Below are 13204 nucleotides of genomic sequence, written 5' to 3' on the forward strand. Positions count from 1 at the left end.
CAATTATCGATTAATCGACTAATCATGCCCATCCCTATTCAAAACCACTGATTTGTCCCAGTTTTGTACAAGAAATATCCCAGGTGTCCTTATTTTTGACCAATCTGAAGCCTAACAACAGCAAAGAGTGGAATAAATAGTCATTTGTTTAGATAAAATACAGAAAAGCTGCTTAGAAACGACCAAAACACAAAGAAAATCATGACTCTAGTGACTCACCGAGTGCAGAACAACTGAACCCCTTATGTACTCGTTTCATAATTTTATTATTACTAACCAGCCCTTCGGTCAGAGATTTATGTGAAGTGTTTGTAAAAGTTCATGACTGAAGAAAATAAACCACTAGATAAACTAGACCGAGTTCCTGATAAAGTCGGAGTCACTAAACGCCTTCAGAAAACGGCTCCAAACACTCCTTTTCCCCAGAACCTACAGCCCCCACACATGACTGATCCTCACTTGTTTAGTCCTGTTTTACTTTACTGTGAAGTGTCCACGCTGTTTGCAAGACACTTAACCCATAAGAACCCAGACCCATTTTTCCTTAAAGGAAAATTATGTGTGATATACCACAGACCAAATGGACCACATAGAACACATTTCTGATGTTTTTTTTCAGGATAACACTTTTTCATACCAGAGATCTGGTTTGTTACATATATGTCACATTGGGCGTTAGTGGTAAACTTATTCCTTATTTCAAAATAAGTAAACCTGACAGTTATTACTGCTTGGTAACAGAAAATTACCTTTTTATTTACATTTCCACAACATATATCAAAGCTGTGACTTTAATAGCAAGGTTTAACATAAAATTCGTCTTCAGTTTTGCTTTGCTTCACAAAATATGCCAAATGTGCAAATATGCATCAAAATAAATAACACTGCCTATTTGGGGGCATTCGCAACAAGCTACCATAGGTACAGAGAACTGAACAACAGATCTAAAAACAGAAACTGCAAAAAAAAAAAAAAAAAAGCTCAAGAGAAATAGAACCCTTGTATCATCAGTACCATGTGTGAAACATTTTCTCAGTTCTTTTGTCTGTTAAGTATCTCTAGCCTTTTAGTCTAAGCCAGATGCTAAGACCTGTTTTTTTTCCTCAGTGAAGCAAAGATGGACATCACCTTTCTCACTGACAGTGGTGGTTGCATTGATTTTGCAGAGTTTGCAGTGGCCATGCCTGTCACATTTCACAGGCCAGTGTGCAACTTGTTCAGTACGAACATTATCTGGAAGTCCACCACAAACCCTCTTGGGCAGTGGTGGTGGTGGAGATGTGATGGTGTGCCAGAACAAGTAGATGTACCACCTTTGTGAACTCATGTGGTACTTGCACCTTGCAATGTATGCATAAAGGATGTCTACTCCTCACATGAGCGTGTTGTAGTCCTTCACAATGTGTGGCCTCCTAACACACTGTGAAGGAGTAAGACACCAATGTGTGGTGTTATGAACTTTCTGAAGTACTCCAGAGGACTAAGAAGATTGTCTGGATGTGTGACATGTGGTCCTTTGTGCATTCAGGGGTTTCAAAAGGCTTCTTCCTCTAAGAATTTTTTTTTTCTCCCTTGGACAGTTTCTTGTTTTTTTTTCCTAGGATGGATGTATTTTGGTGCCCTGAATTCACGTTTGGTTGTGGTACATCATCTGATGTACTTGATTCACTACTGTCTGAATCATCACACTCACTTGACTCGTCACTCTCCCTGTCTTGGCTATTGGGCTTATAAAGAGTGTTATCAGGGTTTTCATCTGAGCTATCGTCACATCGCTCAAACTCACTATCATCTCCCACGATGGCCTCTAGTGCATCCTGAAGAATGTTGCACTTGTTCTTTTTGCATACTACAAATTAAATAGAAATAAAAGAATATTTATTATTCATGGGATGGTATTTAGCTGGAAGAAAACAGCCCCACCGTCTTTTAAGCGTTGGCTGGAAGAAGTCATGTCCCATTTAAAGCTCGAACACTTGCGACACGCTGTAAATTTTTTATTTTGAATCTTATTTTGAATCTGAATAAGTAACAGCTCACTTACTTCATATTCTAAAGTTCCCTTAAATTTCCCTTTTTATTTTTCCTTTTTCCTTTTCTTTAATTTGATTTAGTGATAACACAAATGATAATTATTGTTGTGACTTTTGTTGTCATTATTGCTGTTGGTAATATTATTATTGTTATAATTACTATTATTATTTATTAATTTAATGTATATTATTATTATTTGTTATTAATCATTTTTTCTTCATTTATCTATTATTATTATTATTATTATTATTTATTTATTTATTTATTTGCTAATTTATATAACTAATATGACTTCTAGACATTGATATAATATCTTTTGATTTTTTTTTTTTTTTTTTTTTTTTTCTTTTGGAATTGCCTGCTGTCTTGTTGTTGTTTTTGTGTTACGTTTATATATGTTTAAACATTTATAAAAGTCAATAAAAAGAATTGAATAATAATAATATTGTGAAGTGTTTTGTGTTACTGTGAAAAAGTCTATATAAAACACATTTATGCTTCTTCTTATTATAATACACACTACTGGTCAGAAGTTTTGAAACAGCCTCATTTTTCCTGTTATTTATTGGAATTCAAGTCGTGCAAGTCCAATGAAGAACTTGAAATGGTGCAAAGGTAAAAACTGAACAGACAGAGGTTTAAAAAAAAAAGATAAATGATCGAAAACACAAGTCCGAGCTCTGCCAAAACCACCTCAGGAAAAAAAGAACAAGATGGTAAAACTTGAAAACCTGGCGTGTCCAGCAACAGCACAGTATCCAGACTTAAATCCATCGAGTTGAAGACAGAAAGTGCCACACATTTATGGAAACTTCAGCAACAGACTCGGGAAGAACTTTCGGAACAATATTTGATTTATGTTGCAAAAAGAACGAGCCACGAGTGTGTTCAGCTGTTCTATCTGCCAAAGATGGACACACACATCAATCAAAAGTTTAGAATATGTTTTGATCAACAGTAAACCATAAAAAAAATGGAAAAAGTGTGGTGTTTTAAAATTTTGACTGGTAGTGTGTATATATACCGTATTTTCCGCACTATAGGGAGCACTTAAAATCCTTCAATTTCATCCAAAAACGAGTGCGTGCCTTATAATCCAGAGCGTCTTATAACTGAACAAAGTTGAGTTATTGTGAACTCGTTAAACAAAGTTTGACTGACTTATCGAACTGTTGTGTTTCATTTAATGCGCCTTATAGTCCGGTGCGGTTTATATGTGAAAAAAAGTTCAAAAATAGACCATTCAATGACAGTGCGCCTTATAGAATAGAATAGAATAGAATCAAATTTATTTGTCATTCCAGTATAAAAAATACACAGAAACGAAACAATGCACTCAGGTCCAGGTCAACAGCAGCACAGATAACAATAAGAACAAATAGTTATAATAAGAATAAATAGTTATAACAAGAATAAAATAGTTAAAAATATTGTATGTCAACCCGCCCCCATTTTCTAAAGTGCGTTCCAAGTCAGTGCTGTTTTGTAGTGTTTTTTTCTGACAGAATTAATCTGTCTCATCAGGATAAAAACTGTTCCGTAGTCTCGTGGTCCTGGCCTGTAGGTGGCGCAATCCACAGCCCCTATAGTGACCGGGCTGTTAGTCGCTCTGGATTATGCGGCGCACTGTCATTAAATGGTCTATTTTCTGACTTTTTTCACAAATAAACGGCGTGGGACTTTAAAGGAAACCCAACAGTGTGATGGGTGAGTGGTTTTGTTTGTTTGTTCGTTCACGGTGACTCTGGGCTTTGTTTAGTTGTGGCGTGTAGGGAGGGTAGTGTCTGGGACCAGCGGATTGTCGGCGTGTTCGCAGTGACTCAGTTGTTCAGTCGTGTCTAGAAGCGGGACGTCGCGCTCTTCGCTTTTTTCGGTTCGTTCCTCCGTTCCGTTCCTCGTCGGCGTGGAGTGATGAGTGTGTCTGTGGGTGTGTTTCGCTGTGCGGTCGCTGTCTGCTCCGTGTGTGTTTGCAGTTTTGTAGTTTACTGAAGTCGTGCTGGGACACTCGAGTGGATTCGTGTATGGGGCGCTCTGGATTGTGGCGCACGGTCGTTTTTTGATGTGGTTAGAGGCTTAAGAGCGCGACTAATAGCCTGGAAAATACAGTATATATATTTTTTTACCATTGCTCCACCAAACCAGAGTGAACCATCTCCTGTTATTGCACCAAACCATTTGTGAATCATGTGTATTAAAGGTCCTACATTACACAACATCGTCTCCTGTGAGCTTCAAGTCATCTTCTAACGTCCTCCTCCTCCTCAAAAACAGACCTGGAGTTGTGTTTTGGTTTCATCACACGTTTGAGTAACAGCAATTCCAGGGCTGAAATCATCTAAATTATTCAGGTGAAGGTGTGTGGAGTTTAAAAACACAGTGGAGCACTTCCTGTATCACCATAAATAGTAGAACTCATCGTAAATGTGCAGGTTTTGTGAGTTAAACATGTGTGACTGAAACAAAACACAACTCCGGGTCTGTTTGTGACAAGGAAACGACTGTACATTAGAACTTAGTAGGGATGGGCATGATTAGTCGATTAATCGATAATTGATCATTAAGAATTTCATCGATCATGTTCATTTTAATCGACAAACCAAATGTATGTTGCTGTGTGTATCGTGACCAAACAGGTGTGTACATGTGTCTCTGCATCAGAAGGAGCGAGACACAAACAGTGGGTCAGTCTGTAACGAACCGAAGCACAAATGTGGATTTAACCAGGATTTGTAGAAGAAATTCCACACTTTCCGTTGCGTTGGGACAAGTGTGAGTCCATGTGCACAGTGGATAAAGCAGCACATATGTTTCTGTGTCCAGTGGGAAAAAGTTTTTCCAGGTGAGAGTCGCTCAATGTGGATGACGAGGCCCCGCCCCCCTCCCCCCGTACGCTGTCCTGGTTTTGACAAACACAAATCTGGTCACACTGACCTGTATTCACCTGAGTCATGTCTTTTAATCCAACACAAGTTGAACCACATCAGCGACACAAGAGCTGGAGTTTTATCTTCACTTAGTTTATGTAAATTAGTGATGTGGTTTTAAGTTTTGTTTCTGTGAGATTTGAACAAAACTGAATTAAACACATTATAATGTCAAACAGCTGATGTGGATCTAGAGTCGTTATGTTTATATGTCGTAAAGTTGAATTTATTTATGCAGATTAGTGCAGATAGTAATAATAATGATGATCATTTTAATATAAAAACGTTAATGATTAATCGATAATCGATCGTTAATTCTTCCGACGATCGATTAAGAAAATTTCATCGAATGCCCGTCCCTAGAACTTAGATCTGAAAATAGTGTGATGTGGGGCGTTCGTGCGACGTACCTGAGCACGTAGTTGACGCACACGATGCACTGGGGCTGCGAGTTGCGGCTGTTGTAGATCACCGTCCCCTGGGTCTCCATCCAGACGTAGCCCCCCCTCCTGGCCAGCATGCGGTACTGCCCGGTCACCGCCTGGCCCTTGGTACACACTGAGGGAAAAAAAAAGAAATTTCAACTTTTATCGGCTCATATACTCGTTTAATAATGTGATCCATATTCATAGGACAATAAGAAAGAAATGGGGGAAAGATTTGGGAGAGACATTCAGCAGTTTTTTTTTTTTTGAAAGTGGGAATCATGACGTTCTTTTTGTGTGAACCGATCTAACTTCTTCACCATCCCGTTTTATAAATAAATTAGATGTTTTACTCGACTCTGTGTCTTTTCTAGAGCAGCTTTTTCAGTTCCGAGTCCGACACTATAGTTTTAAAGCTGCATTGTGTAACTTTTCTAGTGGAGGGTCCATCAAACGCTTTTCTTTTCTTTCTTCTTGGAGATAGAGGTGTGCAAAAATATCAAAAATATCGATATATCGCATCATTTAATGTGATGATACAGTATCGATATCGTGGTCTGCTGTATCGATGTATCACCAAGAGTATTTTTTGGTTTATTTTACTAAATTATTTTGTTACAGCTACAGTTTTGTTGTTTGTTGAGAGGAAGGAAAACTGATATTTTCACTGTTTTGATGATTAAAATGTTTGTGTTTCATATGAAGTGGATTTAGACTTTATTTTGTATCGTATCGAACCAATTTGAAATATATATTGTATTGAATTGAAAGTGCACTGTATCGAGATACGTATCGTCTCATGGCGTATGTATCGAGGATCGTAACGTGCCATAGAGCGTTTGGACCAATCAGAGCGAGAGCTGCGAGACCGGAGCGAGTGCGGCTCAGAGTGAGGCGAGCCCAAGTCTGACAAAGAATGTTTAGGCGCTTAGGATTTAAAAATGTTCAAAAGTTTATGTGACAATAACCAAAATATCGTGATATCGTATCGTCAAAGTTCTCACAGTAATATCGTGGACCATCACAATATATCGAATTACAAGTGTCTTTGTTTAAATGAAGAGTTCTGGTGCAGCGATAACTTAAAAAAAAAAAAAAGGCAGAGAACTATACAGACCATGATCCTTTGCTCCATTTCAGTGCAGACGACAAGAAGAAAATAACAGTTCTAACACTTTTAAGTCTTAGTTCTTTGGATTAAGTCTTGTCAAGGTGTTTTAAGAGGTAAAAGAAGCATATTAACAGTTTTAGCTGTTTATCCTCCACAAAATATCACAATAAAAATCGTACCATGAGATGAATATAGAGGCTTTGCACCGTCACGTGACCCCTGTAGCAACGGTACCTACGCCGCCATGACACCGGACACACTATGTCACTGACTTCAGCAGCATCGGAGAAACATGGGCAGGTTTTGTTGTGTATTTGGTTGTTCTAGACGCTCTGAAAGGGATAAAAGATTCGTTTCTTCACTGTTCCTCTGGAAATGACTCAAACAAGGGAATTATCGAAAAAAAGACGCGGATTATGTCTAGAGAACAGAAACCATGAAGAGATTTCCTTTTGTACCATCAAGACACCCGAAGTTTCATCAAGGTATTTGCTATTTAAATTGTTTCATAGTTTATTTAATGACAGAAGCACATTTACTGAACTAAAATTTCATTTATTTATCCAGGAAAACCCGCAGTAGTTTACGATTCAACGAACCCACACTGGGCTCCTGTGATCAACATGACGCACGAGTCGAAGAGTCTGTGAGCCGAACCTCGAAAGAATCGGCCATGAAAAGATCCTCGCCAACGTTAGAAAGATCTGCTCACAAAAAACGATTAATTCTAGGAGACATAGTTGTGGATAAGCAAGACAATAAAGAAAACATGGTCCTACGACGAGTGACATGTTTATATGTGCTGGAAGATCCAGTTTCTACTGCCACTCACACTGCAAATGTTTTCTTTTTACATTTTAGTTCAGTAAATGTGCTTCTCTTTAAATAAACTATGAAACAATTTAAATAGCAAATACCTTGATGAAAGTGACGTGAGTGTGTCTTGATTGTACCACAGGAAATCTCTTCGTGGTTTATGTTCTCTAGCCATAATTCCCGTTTTTTTTCCTGATAATTCCCTTGTTTGATCCTGATGAGTCATTTCCAGAGGAACAGTGAAGAAACGAATCATTTTATCCCGTTCAGAGCGTCTAGAACAACCAAATACACAACAAAACCTGCCCATGTTTCTGCAGTGCTGCTGAAGTCAGTGACATAGTGTTGTCCGGTGTCATGGCGGCGTAGGTACCGTTGCTACAGGGGTCACGTGACGGTGCAAAGCCTCTATTGTGAAAATATCATACAGAGAGATTTGGATATTGTTACATCCCTAATCGTGCGCTTTCCCACCATATCGCAATAAATCATCGTACCGTGAGGTTCATACCATGACGATATCGTATTGTGAAGTCTGGATCGTTACAACCCTTGTGAAAATAGAAAAAAATCCTAAAAAATACAACCTTTGTGAAAGCTGGATGCCCTGTCAGAACACGGACAGTTTGAATTCCCCAAAAATGCATTGCAAACTCTTTCTAGGCCCACGTTCCCGGGAGCTGCAGTACCTGGAGCGGCCACTAGTCGGTCTGGAGTTGTTATCCAGTTTTTATTCTCGCTGCTCGGGTCCGGGGGCAGAGGCCTGTGCATGTTTGTGTGAGTGTAACGTGTGGACGCTACATGTGCTGCTGGACACTCTGGTCACGTTGGGCGTGAGAGCGGGACAGCCGTGCACACACACACAGTCCCACGCACACACACAGTCACACAGTCCCACGCACACACACACTCAGAGCTCACAGATACTGGGCTCTTTATCTCTGAGGAGCGAAGTCGGAGCAGAGGCCAGAGGACGGAAGAGGAGGACACGGGAGGACACTGCTCTCACACTAGAGCCACACTCACTCTCAACTGTCACTCTGGAACAAACGAACAGAGCAGCTGTAACGAGCCGACGAAGATCTGTCCTCGGCCTGTGACACGGTCCGTCATGACCTCACCACAAACACTTTGAGGGTCGTACTTGGGCTCAGAGTTAAGGTGGTTTTCTTCATATCTGACCGGTATAAGTTTCAGTGTGTCTATTAAGCACAAAATGTCATGATACTGATCTACGGAGCGGTGTGCCACAGGGATCTGTCCTCGGCCCCCTCCTGTTCTTACTGCACGGCCAAATAATAATCCAGCAGTTCACTGATTTGTTTTTGTTTTTACTGGTGAGGTTTTACTGATCATTTTTAAAGCTTGTTCAAGTTACATTTCAGAACTTTTAAGGAGCCCTCACGCAGCCTTAGATCTTCAGGCAGGTCTCGGTTTAGCTTGATTTTATTTCTTATTCATTTTTATTCTATTTATTTTTATTTACTTATTAGAATTCATTGGGTTGTTTGTCATTTTTATGCTTTTTGTATTGTTAGTTGCTGCTTGTACAGCACTTTGTAAACCTTGTTTTTAAAAATGCTTGAAGATTTTTTATTATTATTATTATTGTTGTGTCGTTTATCATCTGTTTGCCGATGATCTGCCGCTTTACTCTTCATCTAAGTCCTCTGAGGTCCACAAACTGAGCTACTGACCAGCTGCATGTCTCAGATAAAACAGTGGTTAAGTGACGACAGCCTCCAGGAAACAGAGACCCTCATCGTCGGCCCAGAAAGATAGAAAGAACCATCCCCTTGATCAACCAGAACTCAGGCCTGAGCTCCTCTGAAAAGTCCAAAATAAGAAACCTTGGATTGTCCCTCAAACGCTCAATTCAGATTTTTTGTGTGAAATCTGATGTTTTTGTCGAGGTCGTTCACATTTCCAGTTAAATGTGACTTGTATGTGACTCCAGTGTGAACATTAAACGGCCCAAAAGTGTCCCACATGTGACACTGGAGACACGACGACGTCAACCGCAGCGAGCGTCTCTGTGTTTACAGAAGTTGTCCAAACATGGACGCAGCATCGAGCACCTGGAGATTTTAAAGTTCCTCTCGTACCGGAGCCAGAACATGAACAACTGACTTGTTTTAAGGAGGAGATTGAGAAGGAGAAGGACGAGGTTTTTGGTCGTGGTGTTTTGTGGTTCAGTCCGTTGAAAGGAACGTGTGGATGTGGAGACGGAGCCAAGAGTGGTGAGTGGAGATGTGCTTCACTTCAGTCACACGGAGTTCATTAACAATTTTCATATGACGAGAAGAACGTTTGTGTACGTTTGTGTCTTGTTGATAACGTGTAGGTGGATGAATGCGCTTAGGCCGTTCAGACTGAAGTCACATGTCAAAAGATCAGATATGTATCAGTTTCAGGAGCACATATCCAAGTGTCCTGGGTCACATTTGAAAAAATCGGATCTGTGTCGTTCAGACTGTCATTAAAAGATCAGATACAGGAACATAGGGGTGAAAAAATCGGATTTGGGTCACTTCAGGCTGCAGACTGAACGCAGCTTTTAGACTTCAGCATCAGACTCTTCCCACCTGCAGCACGTCCAAACCCTCATGAACCGGACGGCCCACATCACACCTGCTTCACCGGCTCCCTGTTTTTGTGTTGTGTCCACTTTGAAATTCTTGTTTTGAACATGTGTGTGTGTACTTGTGTGTCTCTGTGTGTGTGTGTGTGTGTGTGTACGTGTGTGTGCTGCAGAGGCTCTAACTGTGTTACTGTCACATTTCCAGCGTGTGGCGCCCAGAGCAGAGTCCAGCTGGGCCCAGGGCAGACGTGCTCCTCTCTGCACAAACACACACACACACACAGTCACACACACACACACACACACACACACAGTCACACACACACACAGTCTCACACACACACACACACACACGGAGCTGGGTCCAGGGCAGACGTGCTCCTCTCTGCACAAACACAATCTAATAGAGCCACTTTAAATGCACGCCTCTGGTCTGCGCACAAACACGGGCGGACAGCAGGAGATTAAGGACACGCCGGGCCCGGGATCAGAGGGGACGTCGCCGTTCACTTCACGTTATTTCGTTCACATCATTTTAGACGTCACAATATAATCACACGGGTTTAAAAAGAGGCGCAGGGTTTAGACTTCTCTAACTCTAACACATCACATATTTACATCACCGCGTTCGTTTTCTTGTTTTAAAAATGTTATACTCACCAAAAACAGCGTATTATTAACAGGTTTTTCAGGTTTCACTTTCATTTTTGACACACTTGTTTTGTGTCATGTGCTTGTGGGCGGGGCCTTGTACTGCTGACCGTAAGGAGGGTTGGGATAGGGCCAGGGAGAGATCGCTAAATTACTCAAAAACGCTGGTATGTTCAGGTCTGTTTTTGATGAAGGGATAAAGTTATAACTTGGTAAAAGCAGGAATTTAGTTTAAACCTGCTGCTGCTTTACAGTTTTGTTGTGTTGTTGTCGTTTTGTGTTGTTACATTGCTGTGTTATTGTGTTACTGTATTGTTGTGTTGTCGCTTTGCTGTGTTGTTGTGTTATTGCGTTGCTGTGTTGTTTTGTTGAGGTGTTGTTGAGTTGTTGTGTTGCTGCAATGTTGTCGTTGTGCTGTGCTGTATGTACAGTTGTTGCGTTGTTGCTGTTGTGTACTGTGTGTACAATTGTTGTTGTGTTGTGTACGTACAGTTGTTGTGCTCATGTTATGTTATGTATGTATAGTTGTGTTGTTTGTTGTGTTGTGTACGTACAGTTGTTTTGTTGTGTCCGTACGCTTGTTGTGTTGTTGCTGTATATGTACAGTTGTTGCGTTGTTGTTGCGTTGTTGTAGTGTCATTCTTGTGTTGTCGTTGTTGTTGTTTTGTACATACATTGTTGTAGTGTTGTTGTGTTGTTGTTGTGTGTTGTTAGTTGTTGTATTGTGTATGTACAGTTGTGTACGTTGTGTTGTTGTTGTGTTGTTGTTGTTGTGTTGTTGTGTGTACGTACAGTTGTTATGTTGTTGTGTAGTTGTTATTGTATAGTTGTGTACGTACATGTTGTTGTTGTTGTTGTTGTTGTTGTTGTGTACGTACAGTTGTGTTGTGGTTGTATTGTTGTTGTGTTGTTGTGTACGTACAGTTGTGTTGTTGTTGTTGTTGTTGTTGTGTACGTACAGTTGTTGTTGTTGTGTTGTTGTGTACGTACAGTTGTGTTGTTGTTGTTGTTGTTGTGTTGTTGTGTACGTACAGTTGTGGTGGCTCCTGGTGACGCTGTCGGAGTCCAGCGCGTGGTAAAAGTCGTACACCGATCGACCAATCAGATCCTCCGGTGCGTAGCCCATCAGCTCTGTTACCCTGGAAACACACGTAAACAAACCAACACGTAAACAACAAGTCCATCGTTTATGATCGTATCAGTAAAACCCTAATTAGCCTAAAAAAAAAAAATAAGAAAAAAAAAATAAAAATAAAAACCCTAATTACATACTGTGTTCTCATTACAAGAAAAAAAAAACTGTAGTTGTGTTTTCATTTTTATTATTTTATTGACCATTATTTCACCAGGAGAGTCGCTCTGAGATAAATTTTTTTTTATTTTATTTGAGACTCTACTGAACATATTTTTAGTTCGAGGGAAACGGGAAGAAACCTACAGGCACAGGGAGAACATGCAAACTCCACACCGCCAATATTATTGTTGTATTTTACCGTTTCTTTTTCATTTTGATGTTGGATTAGTCTAAAAAAAACATGAGAAGTGAAAAGGACAAATATTCGGAAGCTATTTATAACGCGAAACGGAAATTCTCGAATAAACATCTCAAATATTTCATGTTTTATTAGTCAGCAAATCTGCACAGCGGCTCTAAAATCAGACTTTGGTGTCATCAGCTGAGCCGGAGTGAGTCATGGTTTTGTGTTTTTCAGATCTTCCTTCGCTGCAGTGACGAGGAGCCGTGAGGAAACCAGGACCCAGAGCCGTTTATGTAACAGAGACCTGAGGTTTCACCCGGTCGGCGCTCGGGTCTGTCACATGGACTCTGATCTGGTGTAACGCAGGGAAAAGTGGTTTTAATATGAGTCAAAAAGGTTTTAAATGACACTTTTAATCAATAAAGACAATCTCGTTTACCATAGTATGTAACTTTTTACTAAAAAATAAAGCAATTTAATAAGATAAGATAATACGATCAAATAAAAGCTTGTTTTTATCACACTAAAAACACACTTGCATACTCTGAGCGGGCTTGCATCTCCACAAACCTGACTCTTGTGTGACCTGGAGTTGGGCTTTCTTCTGCTTGTTTCCATGGAAAGTGGTTTTAAGAACCCGTCTGCGACCACTACAACCCACCCTGCGCCCCCTATATCTCATCTGCGCCCTCTACACCCTGTCTGCGCCACCTACACCCCGTCTGCACCACCTACACGCCCGTCTGCCCCTCTACACCCCGTCTGCACCCTCTACCCCCGTCTGCACCCCTCTACACCCCGTCTGCCCCCTCTACACCCCGTCTGCGCCCTCTACACCCCGTCTGCGCCACCTACACCCGTCTGCACCACCTACACCCCGTCTGGCCCCTCTACCCCCGTCTGCACCCTCTACACCCCGTCTGCCCCTCTACACCCCGTCTGCACCCTCTACACACCCCGTCTGCCCCCTCTACACCCCGTCTGCGCCCTCTACACCCCGTCTGCACCCTCTACACCCCGTCTGCCCCCTCTACAGCCCGTCTGCCCCTCTACAGCCCGTCTGCCCCCTCTACACCCCGTCTGCCCCTCTACACCCCGTCTGCACCCTCTACAGCCCGTCTGCACCCCCTACAGCCCGTCTGCCCCCTCTACACCCCGTCTGCCCCCTCTACACACCCCGTCTG

General features: G+C 41.3%; 1 protein-coding gene across 1 annotated transcript in view; it reads right to left on the bottom strand.

Annotated features, from left to right (window-relative positions):
• Positions 1–13204, bottom strand: part of epas1b (endothelial PAS domain protein 1b) — a 147308-nt gene that overhangs the window by 13370 nt on the left and 120734 nt on the right. Inside the window, exons 7-8 of the mRNA XM_055163017.1 lie at positions 11575–11681; positions 5369–5516 (exon numbers count right to left, since the gene is read on the bottom strand). Coding sequence (XP_055018992.1) covers positions 5369–5516; positions 11575–11681 — 255 coding nt within the window. The remainder of the gene's footprint in view (positions 1–5368; positions 5517–11574; positions 11682–13204) is intronic.

The sequence above is a fragment of the Boleophthalmus pectinirostris genome, unplaced genomic scaffold, assembly GCF_026225935.1.
Source record: "Boleophthalmus pectinirostris isolate CB_2022bp ecotype Guang Dong unplaced genomic scaffold, ASM2622593v1 HiC_scaffold_5, whole genome shotgun sequence".
Classification (NCBI taxonomy): domain Eukaryota; kingdom Metazoa; phylum Chordata; class Actinopteri; order Gobiiformes; family Gobiidae; genus Boleophthalmus; species Boleophthalmus pectinirostris.